The sequence below is a fragment of the Oncorhynchus clarkii genome, chromosome 31 (genome assembly GCF_045791955.1).
Source record: "Oncorhynchus clarkii lewisi isolate Uvic-CL-2024 chromosome 31, UVic_Ocla_1.0, whole genome shotgun sequence".
NCBI lineage: Eukaryota > Metazoa > Chordata > Actinopteri > Salmoniformes > Salmonidae > Oncorhynchus > Oncorhynchus clarkii.
Genome location: NC_092177.1, coordinates 23,614,726 through 23,632,620, shown reverse-complemented (window position 1 = coordinate 23,632,620; position 17,895 = coordinate 23,614,726). Strand labels below are relative to the sequence as shown.

Sequence of the window (17,895 nt, the reverse complement as noted above, 5' to 3'; positions counted from 1 at the left end):
ATGACACCTCCTGGTCCTGGTATGTCACTGATCTTACAGATCTCACCGGGTGACACAGGAAGTGAAGGCCGAAACCTGATACCCCCTTGCGTGTGTGTGTGTGTGATTGACATCATCTCGACGTCACAGACCAATGAAAGAGCCAAACATTGTCACAGTCTGTGTGTCTGTTGGCAGAAGTGTGTATGTACAAGTATGTGTATTAAACTGTCCTAGTAAGGGAATCTGAGCAGCTGCTGTGCTTGAGCCCTGGTTACATACACACAAACACACACAAACGCACACTCCTGTTTTTACCATTAATCCTCCAGTCAATCCTGGCCCTACATCAGCCTGTCATCACCACAGAAGATACTGCACATGACGAATCACATGGTCCGGTTACAGTCCCCTCCAGCCCTGGCCACCTCCCTGTCTGTCAGCATGACACCTCTCTCTGCCTTTCATGTCCAACAGAAACAGAGGTACTTCAGGGGCTCCTGGTGACCAACAGACCAGAATATCAATACTGGATTATTGCTCTGAACACAGTCAGTGGTCAGGATAAATTTAGTGACATGAAGCTCTATACTCTCGAGACTCTGTACCTCCTGAACCCCCCTTTCCCCCCCTACCTGCCCCCCGCCACAGGAATCTGTTCTGGCCCCCTGGTATTGAGTTGTCAGTGCCAAGGCAGGTGCCAGGGCTGGTGCCAGGGCAGGTGCCAGGGCAGGTTCACTGTGGTGTTTATAGCTGGGGGAAATAGGGGAGCGGAGCAGGGGAAGTGGAGAGCACTCGGGGGCTATTAATACCTGTACTGGGGGTGGAGGGGGAAGGGGTAGTGGAGAGCACTCGGGGGCTATTAATACCTGTACTGGGGGTGGAGGGGGAAGGGGTAGTGGAGAGCACTCAGGGGCTATTAATACCTGTACTGGGGGTGGAGGGGGAAGGGGTAGTGGAGAGCACTCGGGGGCTATTAATACCTGTACTGGGGGTGGAGGGGGAAGGGGTAGTGGAGAGCACTCGGGGGCTATTAATACCTGTACTGGGGGTGGAGGGGGAAGGGGTAGTGGAGAGCACTAAGGGGCTATTAATACCTGTACTGGGGGTGGAGGGGGAAGGGGTAGTGGAGAGCACTCGGGGGCTATTAATACCTGTACTGGGGGTGGAGGGGGAAGGGGTAGTGGAGAGCACTCGGGGGCTATTAATACCTGTACTGGGGGTGGAGGGGGAAGGGGTAGTGGAGAGCACTCGGGGGCTATTAATACCTGTACTGGGGGTGGAGGGGGAAGGGGTAGTGGGGCAAAAAGAGACAGAGGCAGGCAGGGGTGTGAGGTAGGAAGAGGGGGAGACAGGGACATGCAGGCGAGAGGTAGTGATGCCTACGTAATAAAACAGAGGGAGAGGAGGTGGGAAAGTTAGAAGCAAAGGGAGAGAGAGAGACAGAGAGAGAGAGAGAGAGAGAGAGAGAGAGAGAGGCCACACATTCCAATTGGCTATACCTAAACTCTTTAACATCAGCCTTAGCTATGGCATCTCCTACAATATTTGGAATTAAAGACTGATCACCCCAATCCACAAAAATGGAAACAAATCTGTCCCCGATAACAACCGTGGGATATGCGTCAACAGTAACCTTGGGAAAATCCTCATTATCATAAACAGCAGACTCATACATTTCTTTAGTGAAAACAATGTACTGAGAAAATGTCAAATTGGCTTTTTACCAAATCACTGTACTACAAACAAATCAAAATAAATGCAAAGTCTTCTCATGGTTTGTTGATTTTTTTAATAAGCTTTTGACTCAATTTGGCATGAGGGTCTGCTATAGAAATTGATGGAAAGTGGTGTTGGGGGGAAAACATACGACATTATAAATTCCATGTACACAAACAACAAGTGTGTGGTTAAAATTTGTAAAACACACACCCTAATGGAACATATACATCAACAAATTAGCGAGGACACTAGAACAGTCCTGGTCTCAGCCTACTAGAATCTGAAGTCAAATGTCTACTGTTTGCTGATGATCTGGTGCTTCTGTCCCCAACCAAGGAGGGCCTACAACAGCACCTAGATCTTCTGCACAGATTCTGTCAAATCTGAACCCTGACAGTAAATCTCAGTAAGACAAAAAATAATGGTGTTCCAAATAAGGTCCAGTTGCCTGGACCACAAATACAAATTCCATCTAGACACTGTTGCCCTGGAGCACACAAAAAACTAGACATACCTCGGCCTAAACATCAGCGCCACAGGTAACTTCCACAAAGCTGTGAACAAGCTGAGAGACAAGTCAAGAAGGGCCTTCTATGCCATCAAAAGGAACATTAAATTCAACTTACCAATTAGGATCAGGCTAAGAATACTTGAATCAGTTATAGAACCCGTTGCCCTTTATTGTGAGGTCTGGGGTCCGTTCACCAACCAAGAATTCACAAAATGGAACAAACACCAAATTGAGACTCTGCATGCAGGATTCTGCAAAATTCTGCAAATAATGCATGCAGAGCAGAATTAGGCCGATACCTGCTAATTATCAAAATCCAGAAAAGAGCTGTTCAATTCTACAACCACCTAAAAGGAAGCGATTCCCAAGCCTTCCATAACAAAGCCATCACCTACAGAGAAATTAACCTGGAGAAGAGTCCCCTAAGCAAGCTGGTCTTGGGGCTCTGTTCACACACACAAACAGACCCCACAGAGCCCCAGGACAGCAACACAATTAGACCCAACCAAATCATGAGAAAACAAAAAGATAATTACTTGACTCATTGGAAAGAGTTTACAAAAAAACTGTGCAAACTAGAATGCTATTTGGCCCTAAACAGAGAGTTTAGGGCTATGTGCACACTGCCCATCAAATGAGGTGGAAACTGAGCTGCTCTTTCTAACCTCCTGTTAAATGTATGACCATAATAGAGACACACATTTCCCTGAGATTACACAGACCCACAAAGAATTTGAAAACAAAGAATTTAAAAACAACCCCAATTTTGATAAACTCCCATATCTACTGAGTGAAATACCACAGTGTGCCATCACAGCAGCAAGATTTGTGACCTGTTGCCACAAGAAATGGACAACCAGTGAAGAACAAACTATTGAACTTTTGTGAGGGTAATGTTTACTGTTCATTTTTATTGTTTATTTCACCTTTGTTTATTAACTACTTCACTTGCTTTGGCAATGTTAACATATGTTTCCAATGCCAATAAAGCACTTAAATTGAAATGGAATTTAATTGAATTGAGAGGGGTATATATAGAGAGATAAGGGGGTGGGTGTAGAGAGAGAGAGGTAGAAGAGAGGGGTAGAGAGAGAGAGGGTTAGCGAGAGAGAGAGAGAGGGGGGGTAGAGAGAGAGAGAGAGAGGTAGAGAGAGAGGGGGAGAGAGAGAGAGGGAGAAAGAGAGGGGTAGAGAGAAAGAGAACAAGAGAGAGAGAGGGGTAGAGAGAGAGGGGGTAGAGAGAGAGAGCAAGAGAGAGAGAGACAGAGAGGGGGGATAGAGAGAGAGAGGGGTAGAGAGAGGTAGAGAGAGAGAGGGGTAGAGAGGGAGAGAAAGGGGTAGAGAGAGAGAGAGCGGTTGAGAGAGAGAGGGGTAGAGAGAGAGAGGTAGAGAGAGAGGGGTAGAGAGAAAGAGAACGAGAGAGAGAGAGGGGTAGAGAGAGAGGGGGTAGAGAGAGAGAGAGAGAGGGGGGGATAGAGCGAGAGAGGGGTAGAGAGAGAGAGGTAGAGAGAGAGAGGGGTAGAGAGAGAGAGAGGGGTAGAGAGAGAGAGAGCGGTTGAGAGAGAGAGGGGTAGAGAGAGAGAGGGGTAGAGAGAGAGAGAGGTAGAGAGAGAGGGGTAGAGAGAGAGAGGGGGGGTAGAGAGAGAGAGAGGTAGAGAGAGAGGGGAAGAGAGAGAGAGGGGTAGAGAGAGAGAGAGAGAGAGAGGTAGAAAGAGAGTGAGAAAGAGGTAGAGAGAGAGAGAGGTAGAGAGAAAAGGAGAGCGAGAGAGGTAGAGAGAGAGAGGTAGAGAGAGAGGGGTAGAGAGAGAGGGGTAGAGAGAGAGAGAGCGAGAGAGAGGGGTAGAGAGAGAGAGAGAGAGAGAGAGTGGGGGTAGAGAGAGAGAGGGGTAGAGAGAGAGAGAGAGAGGTAGAGAGAGAGGGGTAGAGAGAGAGAGAGAGATAGAGAGAGAGGGGTAGAGAGAGAGGGGTAGAGAGAGAGAGAGAGAGAGAGAGGAGTAGAGAGAGAGAGGGGTAGCGAGAGAGAGAGGTAGAGAGTGAGAAAGAGGTAGAGAGAGAGAGAGGTAGAGAGAAAAGGACAGCGAGAGAGGTAGAGAGAGAGAGAGAGGGGTAGAGTGAGAGAGAGAGAGAGAGAGGTAGAAAGAGAGTGAGAAAGAGGTAGAGAGAGAGAGAGGTAGAGAGAAAAGGAGAGCGAGAGAGGTAGAGAGAGAGGGGTAGAGAGAGAGAGGGGTAGAGAGAGAGAGAGCGAGAGAGAGAGGTAGAGAGAGAGAGAGAGAGAGAGTGGGGGTAGAGAGAGAGAGGGGTAGAGAGAGAGAGAGAGAGGTAGAGAGAGAGGGGTAGAGAGAGAGAGAGAGAGATAGAGAGAGAGGGGTAGAGAGAGAGGGGTAGAGAGAGAGAGAGAGAGAGAGAGAGGAGTAGAGAGAGAGAGGGGTAACGAGAGAGAGAGGTAGAGAGTGAGAAAGAGGTAGAGAGAGAGAGAGAGGTAGAGAGAAAAGGACAGCGAGAGAGGTAGAGAGAGAGAGCGAGGGGTAGAGTGAGAGAGAGAGAGCGAGAGAGAAAGAGAGAGAGAGAGGTAGAGAGAGGTAGAGAGAGATAGAGAGAGAGAGAGAGAGAGAGAGAGAGAGAGAGAGGAGAGAGAGGTAGAGAGAGGTAGAGAGAGGTAGAGAGAGGTAGAGAGAGAGAGAGAGAGAGAGAGGTAGAGAGAGAGGGGTAGAGAGAGAGAGAGAGAGAGAGGTAGAGAGAGAGGGGTAGAGAGAGAGGGGTAGAGAGAGAGAGAGAGAGAGAGAGAGAGAGTAGAGAGAGAGAGTAGAGAGAGAGAGGGGTAGCGAGAGAGAGAGGTAGAGAGTGAGAAAGAGGTAGAGAGAGAGAGAGGTAGAGAGAAAAGGACAACGAGAGAGGTAGAGAGAGAGAGAGAGGGGTAGAGTGAGAGAGAGAGAGAGAGAGCGAGAGAGAGAGAAAGAGAGAGAGAGAGGTAGAGAGAGGTAGAGAGAGATAGAGAGAGAGAGAGAGAGAGAGAGAGAGAGAGAGAGAGAGAGAGAGAGAGAGAGAGAGAGAGAGAGAGAGAGAGAGGTAGAGAGAGAGAGAGGTAGAGAGAGAGAGAGAGAGAGGAGTAGAGAGAGAGAGGGGTAGTAGAGAGAGAGAGAGGTAGAGAGTGAGAAAGAGGTAGAGAGAGAGAGAGGTAGAGAGAGAGAGAGGGGGGTAGAGTGAGAGAGAGAGCGAGAGAGAAAGAGAGAGAGAGAGGTAGAGAGAGGTAGAGAGAGAGAGAGAGAGAGAGAGAGAGAGAGAGAGAGAGAGAGAGAGAGGTAGAGAGAGGTAGAGAGAGAGAGAGAGAGAGAGAGAGAGAGGTAGAGAGAGAGGGGTAGAGAGAGAGAGAGATAGAGAGAGAGGGGTAGAGAGAGAGAGAGAGGAGTAGAGAGAGAGAGGGGTAGCGAGAGAGAGAGGTAGAGAGTGAGAAAGAGGTAGAGAGAGAGAGAGGTAGAGAGAAAAGGACAACGGGAGAGGTAGAGAGAGAGAGAGAGGGGTAGAGTGAGAGAGAGAGAGAGAGAGAGAGAGCGAGAGAGAGAGAAAGAGAGAGAGAGAGGTAGAGAGAGGTAGAGAGAGATAGAGAGAGAGAGAGAGAGAGAGAGAGAGAGAGAGAGAGAGAGAGAGAGGTAGAGAGAGGTAGAGAGAGAGAGAGGTAGAGATAACAGGGGGGAGAACTGGAGGGAGATATGAAATGAAAGAATCAGTTACGGAGCAGGAGAGATGATAGAGAGAACAGGACTGTGCTGGAGGAAACTGCAGAGGTACAACAAGAGGAACAGACTGCAAGGAGAAAGCATATCTGCAGCCAGAGCAGTTTAGCAGCAGAACGCAAAGATAGAATATTAACCCAGGCCAGCACCAGGGCCCGTATGGTTCCCATTTACCTGCACAGTCGGTGGGATCTCTGAAGGTGGTTGTGGGGTCCAAGGGATCTCTGAAGGTGGTTGTGGGGTCCAAGGGATCTCTGAAGGCGGCGAGGGGGTCCAATAGCCAGATAGAGCGTTCTGGGGCAGAGGGATGCTGTAAAGTGGTGGACTGAAGAAATTGAGAAGAAAAAAATCTTCATGCCTTTGGGAACTTTTCTGAGTTTTGGGGTAAATGTATTGTGGTACTATGTGCACTTGTGTGCTATGATCTCAAAAACAAAGCTCAGATATATACATTTTGATCTTAATTTGAGCCAGTTTTGCTACAGCACGAAAATAATCCTGCAGCAACAGGAAATGTGAATAATGTGGATTATAATTAATTGACATTTCTTGTGACTGGGATGACTGGGATTGATACATTTCCCATAAGTTAAATTCGAGTTGGACATTTCAAAGTGTAAATTACAAACTTCAGAAACCTTTTTAAACCTCAAATACATTACACATTTTACATTTCCTGCATTGCAGTAAAGTTATACTGCAACAAGGTGATCAAATTAAGATCCTACATCTGTACTCAAGCAAGAGCTGAGATTTACACGTATTTATTTCGATTTATACAGTGTATGACTCATTTTTCCAGAAGTTCCAACCTTTCCCATATTCACCAGCATGGGGTCTGTGTGTTTATTGAATTCTCAGTGGGAAAAGCATCTGGCTCCGTCATAGCTCCTGCTCTGTTTTGCTCTGCCCTGGTCTCTCTACTGTTAGTTTTACTATGCTGGCTGTCTCATCCTCGCTGGCCTCGCCATACAGTATCCTGGCACTCATAGCTGTACTGTGTCTCTTTCTCAACATGAGATAGACCAACAGTATCAGCCCAAAGTCTCAAGACAGGCTTTAATGGCAGGTCAGGGGTGAGGTGAGGATTGGCACCAAACCAGTGGAGGAGAGGGGTTGTGTTTGGTTTGGCTGGCCATCAGAGAGAGAGGATGGGATGTCTGTGACTGTGTGTGTATGGGATGACTGTGACTGTGTGTGAATGGGATGACTGTGACTGTGTGTATATGGGATGACTGTGACTGTGTGTATATGGGATGACTGTGACTGTGTGTATGGGATGACTGTGACTGTGTGTATATGGGATGACTGTGACTGGGTGTATATGGGATGACTGTGACTGTGTGTATGGGATGACTGTGACTGTGTGTATATGTGATGACTGTGACTGTGTATATGGGATGACTGTGACTGTGTGTATATGGGATGACTGTGACTGTGTATATGGGATGACTGTGACTGTTTGTGTATGGCATGACTGTGACTGTGTGTGAATGGGATGACTGTGACTGTGTGTATATGGGATGACTGTGACTGTGTGTATATGGGATGACTGTGACTGTGTGTATGGGATGCCTGTGACTGTGTGTATATGGGATGACTGTGACTGTGTGTATATGGGATGACTGTGACTGTGTGTTTATGGGATGACTGTGACTGTGTGTATGGAATGAATGTGACTGTGTGTATATGGGATGACTGTGACTGTGTGTATGGGATGACTGTGACTGTATGTATATGGGATGACTGTGACTGTGTGTGTATGGGATGACTGTGACTGTGTGTATGGGATGACTGTGACTGTGTGTATATGGGAAGACTGTGACTCTGTGTATATGGGATGACTGTGACTGTGTGTATATGGGATGTCTATGACTGTGTGTATGGGATGACTATGACTGTGTGTATATGTGATGACTGTGACTATGTATATGGGATGACTGTGACTGTGTGTATATGGGATGACTGTGACTGTGTGTATGGGATGACTGTGACTGTGTGTATATGGGATGACTGTGACTGTGTGTATATGGGATGACTGTGACTGTGTGTATATGGGATGACTGTGACTGGGTGTATATGGGATGACTGTGACTGTGTGTATATGGGATGACTGTGACTGTGTGTATATGGGATGACTTTGACTGTGTGTATATGGGGTGACTGTGTGTATATGGGATGACTGTGACTGTGTGTATGGGATGACTGTGATTGTGTGTATATGGAATGACTGTGGCTGTGTGTATGGGATGACTGTGACTGTGTGTATATGGGATGACTGTGACTGTGTGTATATGGGATGATTGTGGCTGTGACTGTGTGCATGGGATGACTGCCTGTGTGTATATGGGGTGACTGTGACTGTGTGTATATGGGATGACTGTGACTGTGTGTATATGGGGTGACTGTGACTGTGTGTATGGGATGATTGTGACTGTGTGTATATGGGATGACTGTGACTGTGTGTATATGGGATGACTGTGACTGTGTGTATGGGATGATTGTGACTGTGTGTATATGGGATGACTGTGACTGTGTGTATGGGATGTGTTCAGTTCATAGGAAAGCATGTTGATCTCTCTCACACACACACACACACACACACACACACACACACACACACACACACACACACACACACACACACACACACACCTGTTCCCACTCAGGTGCATCCAGATGTTCTTGGCGTCGTGTATTACATGTGGAGCACCTCACACACAGTGGTTCCTCATTTAAAAGTTGCTTCAAACCTCAGTCGGTATAGCTGTGGTATGCTGTGGTATGCTGCGGTATGCTGTGGTATGCTGCGGTGAGCATTAGGAAAGTATGCAGACCCCTTGGCTTTTTCCACATTTTGTTATGTTAAAATTGATTAAATTCATTCATCAATCTACACATAATACCCAATAATGACAAAGCAAAAACAGGTTTTTAGATATTTTTGCACATTTATATATATATATATTTATAAAAAAATGATATAACATTGACATAAGTATTCATAAGTATTCAAAACATTTACTCAGTACTTTGTTGAAGCACCGTTGTCAGCGATTACAGCCTTGACCCTACTTGGGTATGACACTACAAGCTTGACACACCTGTATTTGGGGAGTTTCTTCCATTCTTCTCTGCAGATCCTCTCAAGCTCTGTCAGGTTGGATGGGGAGCGTCGCTGCACAGTTATTTTCAGGTCTCTCCAGAGATGTTCGATCGGGTCCAAGTCTGGTCTCTGACTGGGTCACTCAAGAACATTCAGAGACTTGTCCCGAAGCCACTTCTGCATTGTCTTGGCTGTGTGCTTAGTGTTGTTGTCCTGTTGGAAGGTGAACCCTCGCCCCAGTCTGAGGTCCTGAGCACTCTGGAGCAGGTTTTCATCAAAGATCTCTCTGTACTCCATTCATCTTTCCCTCGATCATCACTAGTCTCCCAGTCCCTGCCGCTGCAAAACATCCCCACAGCATGATGTTGCCACCATGCACCATGCTTCACCGAAGGGATGGTGCCAGGTTTCTGCCAGACATTCAGGCCAAAGAGTTCAATCTTAGTTTCATCAGACCAGAGAATCTTGTTTCTCATGGTCTGAGTCCTTAAGGTGACTTTTGGCAAACTCCAAGCAGGCTGTCATGTGCCTTTTACTGAGGAGTTGCTTCCGTCTAGCCACCCTACCAGAAAGGCATGATTAGGGGAGTCCTTGTGGAAGGTTCTCCCATCTCCACAGAGGAACTATGGAGCTCTGTCAGAGTGACCATGGGGTTCTTGTTCACCTCCCTGACCAAGGCCCTTCTCCCTCGATTGCTCAATTTGACCAGGTGGCCAGCTCTAGGAAAAGTCTTGATGGTTCCAAACGTCTTCCATTTAAGAATGATTGAGGCCACTGTGTTCTTGGGGACAATCCTGTCTCCGCGCTCTCGGACAATTCCTTTGACCTCATGGCTTTGTTTTTGCTCTGACACCCACTGTCAACTGTGGGAGCTTATATAGACAGGTGTGTGCCTTTCCAAATCATGTCCAAACAATTTAATTTACCGCAGGTGGACTCCAATCAACTTGTAGAAACATCTCAAGGATGATCAATGGTAATAGGATGCACCTGAGCTCTATTTTGAGGCTCATAGCAATGCATTCACACAAATTAATGCGTTCATGCATTCACACAAATTGGATTGTTATTGTGTCTAGATTGATGAGAAAAAAATATATTTCATACATTTTAGAATAATGCCCTTTTTAGCCCCAACTCTAAACCTACAACTTCTTCCCTGACTTTCCATTGATGACTTGTGGCTACATCATTCTGTCTGTGTTTCCTTCAGGTCCTCCTGGAAAGCGTGGAAGGATGGGCAGAAGAGGTGACACCGGTAAGTGTCATATCTCTGTCTTTAACTGTCCCCACATACTTCTCTTTCCTCTCTACATTCTCTCTCCTCTTACCTCACATCTTTCTTCCTCTTCCCATCCCATCCCTCTCATTCAGTCCTCCCCTTCTTTTACATCCCCATCTCTCCACCACTCCCCATCATCTCTCCTCCTCTCCTCCCCATCCTCTCTCTCTCTTGTCTCGGTCATCTCTCTCCATCTCTCTTTCTCTTCTCTCTCTCTCCATCTCACTTTCTTTCTCTCTCTCTCTCTCTCTCTCTCTCTCTCTCTCTCTCTCTCTCTCTCTCTCTCTCTCTCTCTCTCTCTCTCTCTCTCTCTCTCTCTCTCTCTCTCTCTCTCTCTCTCTCTCTCTCTCTCTCTCTCTCTCTCTCTCTCTCTCTCTCTCTCTCTCTCTCTCTCTCTCTACAGCAGGTCTTTCTCCCTGTCCCTCCATGTCCATTCCAACCTAATGCGAACATTGGCCACATGGTTATATGAACGTTGCCCATGTGTTAGCGGTGCAGCCTGAGCAGTAGCAGCTGCCTTAGCAGTAGGACGAAGTTAATGACATTCTGCCTTGCCAACATCACGGCCCTCACTCCTCCTTTAGTGTGTTAGGGTTTCTCTTAAACCACAAAACACTTATTGGGATCAGTACGAACAGATCTGCTTCAGGGTGAAACCACCGGTGCCTTGCAATCCATTAGTGTAGAAATCCTCAAGACCAAGTTTGGAAAACCCTGCTGTAGATCAGTGGTTCTCAACTGGTTTTGCCTTGGGACCGAAATGAACCAGGTTGACGCAGGTTTAGTGTCCCTGTGTTCCCATCGTTATCTAAATATAGCCAGAATGGCCTGACTCTAGCTGTCTACAGCATGGCCTGACTCTAGCTGTCTGCAACATGGCCTGACTCTAGCTGTCTGCAGCATGGCCTGACTCTAGCTGTCTGCAACATGGCCTGACTCTAGCTGTCTGCACCATGATCTGACTCTAACTGTCTACAGCATGGCCTGACTCTAGCTGTCTGCAGCACATGGGCAGGGCTGTGGCCACTGACTGATGTGATTGTTTACCTGGTGTCTTCAGGAGGTTGTTGTCCTACCGTCAACTGGAGGTAGTTGTCCTCGTGTCTACAGGAGGTTCTTGCCCTAGTGTCTACAGGAGGTTGTTGCCCTAGTGTCTACAGGAGGTTGTTGTCCTAATGTAAACAGGAGGTTGTTGCCCTAGTGTCTACAGGAGGTTGTTGTCCTAATGTAAACAGGAGGTTGTTGTCCTAGTTTCAACAGGAGGTTGTTGCCCTAGTGTCTACAGGAGGTTGTTGTCCTCGTGTCAACAGGAGGTTGTTGTCCTAGTGTCAACAGGAGGTTGTTGTCCTAGTGTCTATTGGTGGTTGTTGTCTTATTGTCTACAGGAGGTTGTTGTCCTAGTGTCAACTGGAGGTTGTTGTCCTAGTGTCAACTGGAGGTTGTTGTCCTAGTGTCTACAGGAGGTTGTTGTCCTAGTGTCAACAGGAGATTGTTGTCCTAGTGTCTATTGGTGGTTGTTGTCTTATTGTCTACAGGAGGTTGTTGTCCTAGTGTCAACTGGAGGTTGTTGTCCTAGTGTCAACTGGAGGTTGTTGTCCTAGTGTCTGCAGGAGGTTGTTGTCCTAGTGTCTATTGGTGGTTGTTGTCTTATTGTCTACAGGAGGTTGTTGTCCTAGTGTCAACTGGAGGTTGTTGTCCTAGTGTCAACTGGAGGTTGTTGTCCTAGTGTCTGCAGGAGGTTGTTGTCCTAGTGTCTACAGGAGGTTGTTGTCCTCGTGTCTACAGGAGGTTGTTGCCCTAGTGTTGACAGGAGGTTGTTGTCCTAGTGTCTACAGGAGGTTGTTGTCCTCGTGTCAACAGGAGGTCCTTGTCCTAGTGTCTAGACACTCATACTCCAAATTGACTTTCATGCCTCATAAACTACAACACCTTTCTCCTCTCACGTCTCCCTTTCTCATTTCAATTCAAATCGCTTTATTCGCTTGGAAAGTTTTACCACATACATTGCCAAAGCAAACATGTAACATACCAAATCACTGATGACGCAGATAGATAATTAGATAATTTATAGATAATGTATCAATAGATAATTCATAGATAATGTATCAATAGATAATTTATAATTAATGTATCAATAGATAATTCATAGATAATGTATCAATAGATAATTTATAATTAATGTATCAATAGATAATTTATAGATAATGTATCAATAGATAATTTATAATGAATGTATCAATAGATAATTTATAAATAATGTATCAATAGATCATTTATAGATAATGTATCAATAGATCATTTATAGAGCATATATCAATAGATAATTTATATATAATGTATCAATAGATCATTTAGAGATAATGTATCAATAGATCATGTCTTCATCTCTTATCTCTGTCTCATGCCCCTTCACCACTCTCTCTCTCCTTCTACTCTCTCCCTCTCCCTCTCACTTCTACCCTCATCTCTCTGTCTCGTCTATACCTCCCCCTTCATCTCCTCCTCTCCGCCCTTCTTTCACCTCTCCATCTGCTCAGATCTCTACACAGATTCTGATTATGTTCACTTGTTTAGTTGTGTGTGTTCATACAGCAATAACCAATAACACCCTCACTACTCCACAAGTGTCTTTTTCCACTCGGGCTAGACTAGTGTTTCCCAAACTCAGTCCTCGGCACCCCAAGGGGTGCACATTTTGGTTTATGCCCCAAACCTACACAGCCGATTCAAATAATGAAACTCATCATCAAGTTTTGATGATTTGAATCAGCTTTGTAGTGCTAGGATGGAGTTTGGGAAATGCTGGCCTAGACCCATTGTGATGTCTATTACTGCATGCATTGTTGTTTGGTTGATTGTTGTTGTAGTTGTATTACTGGCATGTGGTTCTTTTCTTTGTTGGGGCCCCACCCTGCATGAATGCGTGCCATTGGTTGTTATTATAGAGACATCAGAAAGAACCTTTCCATGATTGGTTAAATTCCAATAAACAACATTAGTCACAAACCAAAGGCTGGATGTCATCTTAATGATCAACTGATCCTCTGTGTTTCATCTACATCAGTTTAATCAGGACGGTTGGTTTTAGACTGGACTGATGAGTCCTCAAACAGTCCATGTTATGAGTTAAGAGATATGAGAGAGGGGGAAAGGGAGAATGAAAGGGAGAGGGTAAGAGAGAGAGAGAGAAAAGGGAGAGAGAAAGAGAGAGGACTTATCTCTGAACATTTCTCCTGATTATGGACAGTCAGGTTAACAACATAAGGAACACTAAGATGACAGAATGTATCTTCGCTGTGGAACAACACTCTCTGAAGTTCTAGGGTTTTCTAGAGCTTTGAGAGGATATCCCAGGCCCAACTAGCTTCAAAACAGTCTGGTACCTATCTGGGACTTAGTGTCCTTAAACTTCATCCTTTCCCTTTCTAGTTCCTCTCCATTTGAATATTTCTCTGTAAAACACTGAATGATTTTTCAGCCTAATGCAAAACACTGGCCATAGCCAAAAAGTCAACTCAGCATGTGTCTGTTTGTCATAATGCTCTTACCACACGCTCTATTGGCAATAACCTTAATGAGATATTTATATCCAAAATGTTATCCCCATTCTAAAAGACCACAGTACATACAGTACATGTTTCCTGTTGTGTGCAACTTTCTGAATACAATACTAGGATTCATTGATTCCTGTACAGAATGTTGAATGTATTAGACTGGCACTAATAATGTTTTTTTTTTCTCTCTCTCTCTCTCTCTCTCTCTCTCTCTCTCTCTCTCTCTCTCTCTCTCTCTCTCTCTGTCTCTCTCTCTGTCTCTGTCTCTGTCTGTCTCTTTTGTTTTTGTATTGCAGGAGCTCCAGTAAGTACTTTGGTCATCTCATCCAGGAAGTATCACACACAGTGACCACCTGGGAGAGTGTGTGCGCGTGTGTGTTGAAAATTCTGTGGAGAGAGTTAGGGAGTAGTGCAGTGTAGTGACTGGTGAGTTACCCTCCTCTATGGAGCTATAACTCCAACACAGGGGTGAGTTACTCTCCTCTATGGAGCTATAACTCCAACACAGGGATGAGTTACTCTCCTCTATGGAGCTATGACTCCAACACAGGGGTGAGTTACTCTCCACTATGGAGCTATAACTCCAACACAGGGGTGAGTTACCCTCCTCTATGGAGCTATAATTCCAACACAGGGGTGAGTTACCCTCCTCTATGGAGCTATAATTCCAACACAGGGGTGAGTTACTCTCCTCTATGGAGCTATGACTCCAACACAGGGGGGAGTTACCCTCCTCTATGGAGCTATAATTCCAACACAGGGGTGAGTTACCCTCCTCTATGGAGCTATAACTCCAACACAGGGGTGAGTTCCTCTCCTCTATGGAGCTATAACTCCAACACAGAGAGAAGGAACATGGATAGAGCAGACTGCTGCTGTGTCCAATATCTGTTCCTGTTCCTGGGAGCAGAGAGCTGGGATATCACACAGCTGCCACTGAATCAAAAAAGGTCACTCAACCAGTGTAATGTAGTGATGTTGGTCATGTTATGTTCTAACCAGTGTAATGTGGTGATGTTGGTCATGTTATGTTCTAACCAGTGTAATGTGGTGATGTTGGTCATGTTATGTTCTAACCTTTTTAATGTAGTGATGTTGGTCATGTTATGGTCTAACCAGTGTAATGTTGTGATGTTGGTCATGTTATGGTCTAACCAGTGTAATGTTGTGATGTTGGTTTTTAAGTGTAATGTTGTGATGTTGGTCATGTTATGTTCTAACCAGTGTAATGTTGTGATGTTGGGTAACCAGTGTAATGTGGTGATGTTGGTCATGTTATGTCCTAACCAGTGTAATGTTGTGAATGTTTGTGTAATGTGGTGATGTTGGTCATGTTATGTTCTAACCAGTGTAATGTAGTGATGTTGGTCATGTTATGTTCTAACCAGTGTAATGTTGTGATGTTGGTCATGTTCTAACCAGTGTAATGTTGGTCATGTTCTGTTCTAACCAGTGTACTGTGGTGATGTTGGTCATGTTCTAAACAGTGTAAGGTTGGTCATGTTATGTTCTAACCAGTGTAATGTGGTGATGTTGGTCATGTTCTAACCAGTGTAATGTTGGTCATGTTCTGTTCTAACCAGTGTACTGTGGTGATGTTGGTCATGTTCTAAACAGTGTAAGGTTGGTCATGTTATGTTCTAACCAGTGTACTGTGGTGATGTTGGTCATGTTCTAAACAGTGTAAGGTTGGTCATGTTATGTTCTAACCAGTGTACTGTGGTGATGTTGGTCATGTTCTAAACAGTGTAAGGTTGGTCATGTTATGTTCTAACCAGTGTAATGTGGTGATGTTGGTCATTGGCACACCCTTGCTTTGTATCTTTCTATGTTTTGTTTGGTCAGGGTGTGATCTGGGTGGGCATTCTATGTTGGATGTCTTGTTTGTCTGTTTCTGTGTTTGGCATGATATGGTTCTCAATAAGAGGCAGGTGTTAGTAATTGTCTCTGATTGGGAACCATATTTAGGTAGCCTGTTTTGTCATTGTGGGTTGTGGGTGATTGTCTATGTTAGTTGCTTCTGTCAGCACAGTCCTTATAGCGTCACGGTCGTTTATTGTTTTGTATTCAGTGTGTTCTTTAATTAAAATATCATCATGAACACATACCACGCTGCATTTTGGTCCGCTTCTTACGACGATCGTGACAGTCATGTTATGTTCTAACCAGTGTAATGTGGTGATGTTGGTCATGTTATGTTCTAACCAGTGTAATGTGGTGATGTTGGTCATGTTATGTTCTAACCAGTGTAATGTGGTGATGTTGGTCATGTTATGTTCTAACCAGTGTAATGTGGTGATGTTGGTCATGTTATGTTCTAACCAGTGTAATGTGGTGTGCTTTACTCTCTCTCTGATCTCACCAGGGCAAGACTGGGAGAGATGGATACCCGGTACATTTAATTTACTTTTTAGATTCTCTTAGCCTATTTTGGGCTTCTATCACCTCCATCAACAGTGTATTTAATGGATTCTACCCTCGTGATCATCCTTCTTCTTTGTCTTTTTACTTCCACCTTACATTAATGAGTGTATTTTCAACAATGATTAATGTGTTTATAATTCCTGCCCTGTGCAACAACTGGAAAACATCCACACACACACACACACACACACACACACACACACAGCCCAGTTTGGTTTGCCAGGGTTAATTGGGTCTGTTCCCAGCACCACATGTTGTTTCATCATGACCACATCATGGCTGCTGCCTGCCAATATCAGACAGATTAGATTTGCAACAGTGTTGGGTTGGAACACCTGTCAGCGTGGTGCACCAAGTGACTCACTGATTCACTAGCTCACTGATTCACTTCAGTTTAATAGGCTGTGTCATCAACCTTTACTGTCTTCTTTTTTAGTGTGTCTGGGGTCTGGGTTTATTTTGAGATATGCTTATATAGCCCTAACAAGTTCCCCAATCAATGAGTAGATTTCTGTTCAAGTAATAAACTAGTGTGGTATAGTGTGGAGTTGTCTCTCTCGTCTCCCTGTCAAACTGTGTTCTGGTGGCCTCTACTGGTCATATGGGGAACTCCAGCTCTCTGCTCTGCTCAGTATGAACAAATCAAATCACATTTGTCACATGCACTGAATACAACTGAATACCGTGAATCAATGTGCCGGGGTACAGGTTAGAGGTCATTTGTACGTGTAGGTAGGGGTGAAGTGACTATATATAGATAATAAACAGCGAGTAGAAGCAGTGTAAAACAAGGGGCAGGGGGGGTTCAATGTACATAGTCCGTGCGGCCATTTGATTCATTGTTCAGCAGTCTTATGGCTTGGAGGTAGAAGCTGTTAAGGAGCCTTTTGGTCCCAGACTTGGCGCTCCGGTACCGCTTGCCGTGCGGTAGCAGAGAAAACAGTCTATGACTTGGGTGACTGGAGTCTTTGACAATTTTCTGGTCTTTCCTCTGACACCGCCTAGTATATAGATCCTGGTTGGCAGGAAGCTTGGACCAGTGATGTACCGGGCTGTACGCACTACCCTCTGTAGCGCCTTACGGTCAGATGCCGAGCAGTTGCCATACCAGGCAGTGATGCAAACGGTCAGGATTTTCTCGATGGTACAGCTATAGACGTTTTTGAGGATCTGGGGACACATGCCAAATCTTTTCAGTCTCCTGAGGGGGTAAAGGTGTTGTCGTGCCCTCTTCACGACTGTCTTGGTGTGTTTGGATCGTGATAGTTTGTTGGTTATGTGGACACTAAGGAACTTAACTCTCCACTACAGCCCCGTCGATGTGAATGTGGGCGTGTTCGGCCCTCCTTGTCCCGTAGTCCACAATCAGCTCCTTTGTCTTGCTCACGTTGAGGGAGAGGTTGTTGTCCTGGCTCCACACTGCCAGTTCTCTGACCTCCTCCCTATAAGCTGTCTCATCGTTGTCAGTGATCAGGCCTACCACTTTTGTGTCGTCAGCAAACTTAATGATGGTGTTGGAGTCGTGCTTGGCCACGCAGTTGTGGGTGAACAGAGAGTACATGAGGGGACTGAGCACGCACCCCTGAG

General features: G+C 45.5%; 1 protein-coding gene across 1 annotated transcript in view; it reads left to right on the top strand.

Moving 5' to 3' along the window:
• LOC139391239 (collagen alpha-1(XXV) chain) overlaps window positions 1–14,281 on the top strand; it is a 164,655-nt gene extending 150,374 nt beyond the window's left edge. Inside the window, exons 3-4 of the mRNA XM_071138885.1 lie at window positions 10,262–10,306; window positions 14,181–14,281. Of these exons, the coding sequence (XP_070994986.1) occupies window positions 10,262–10,306; window positions 14,181–14,233 (98 nt within the window). The 3' untranslated portion in view covers window positions 14,234–14,281. The remainder of the gene's footprint in view (window positions 1–10,261; window positions 10,307–14,180) is intronic.
• Window positions 14,282–17,895: the final 3,614 nt, after the last annotated feature.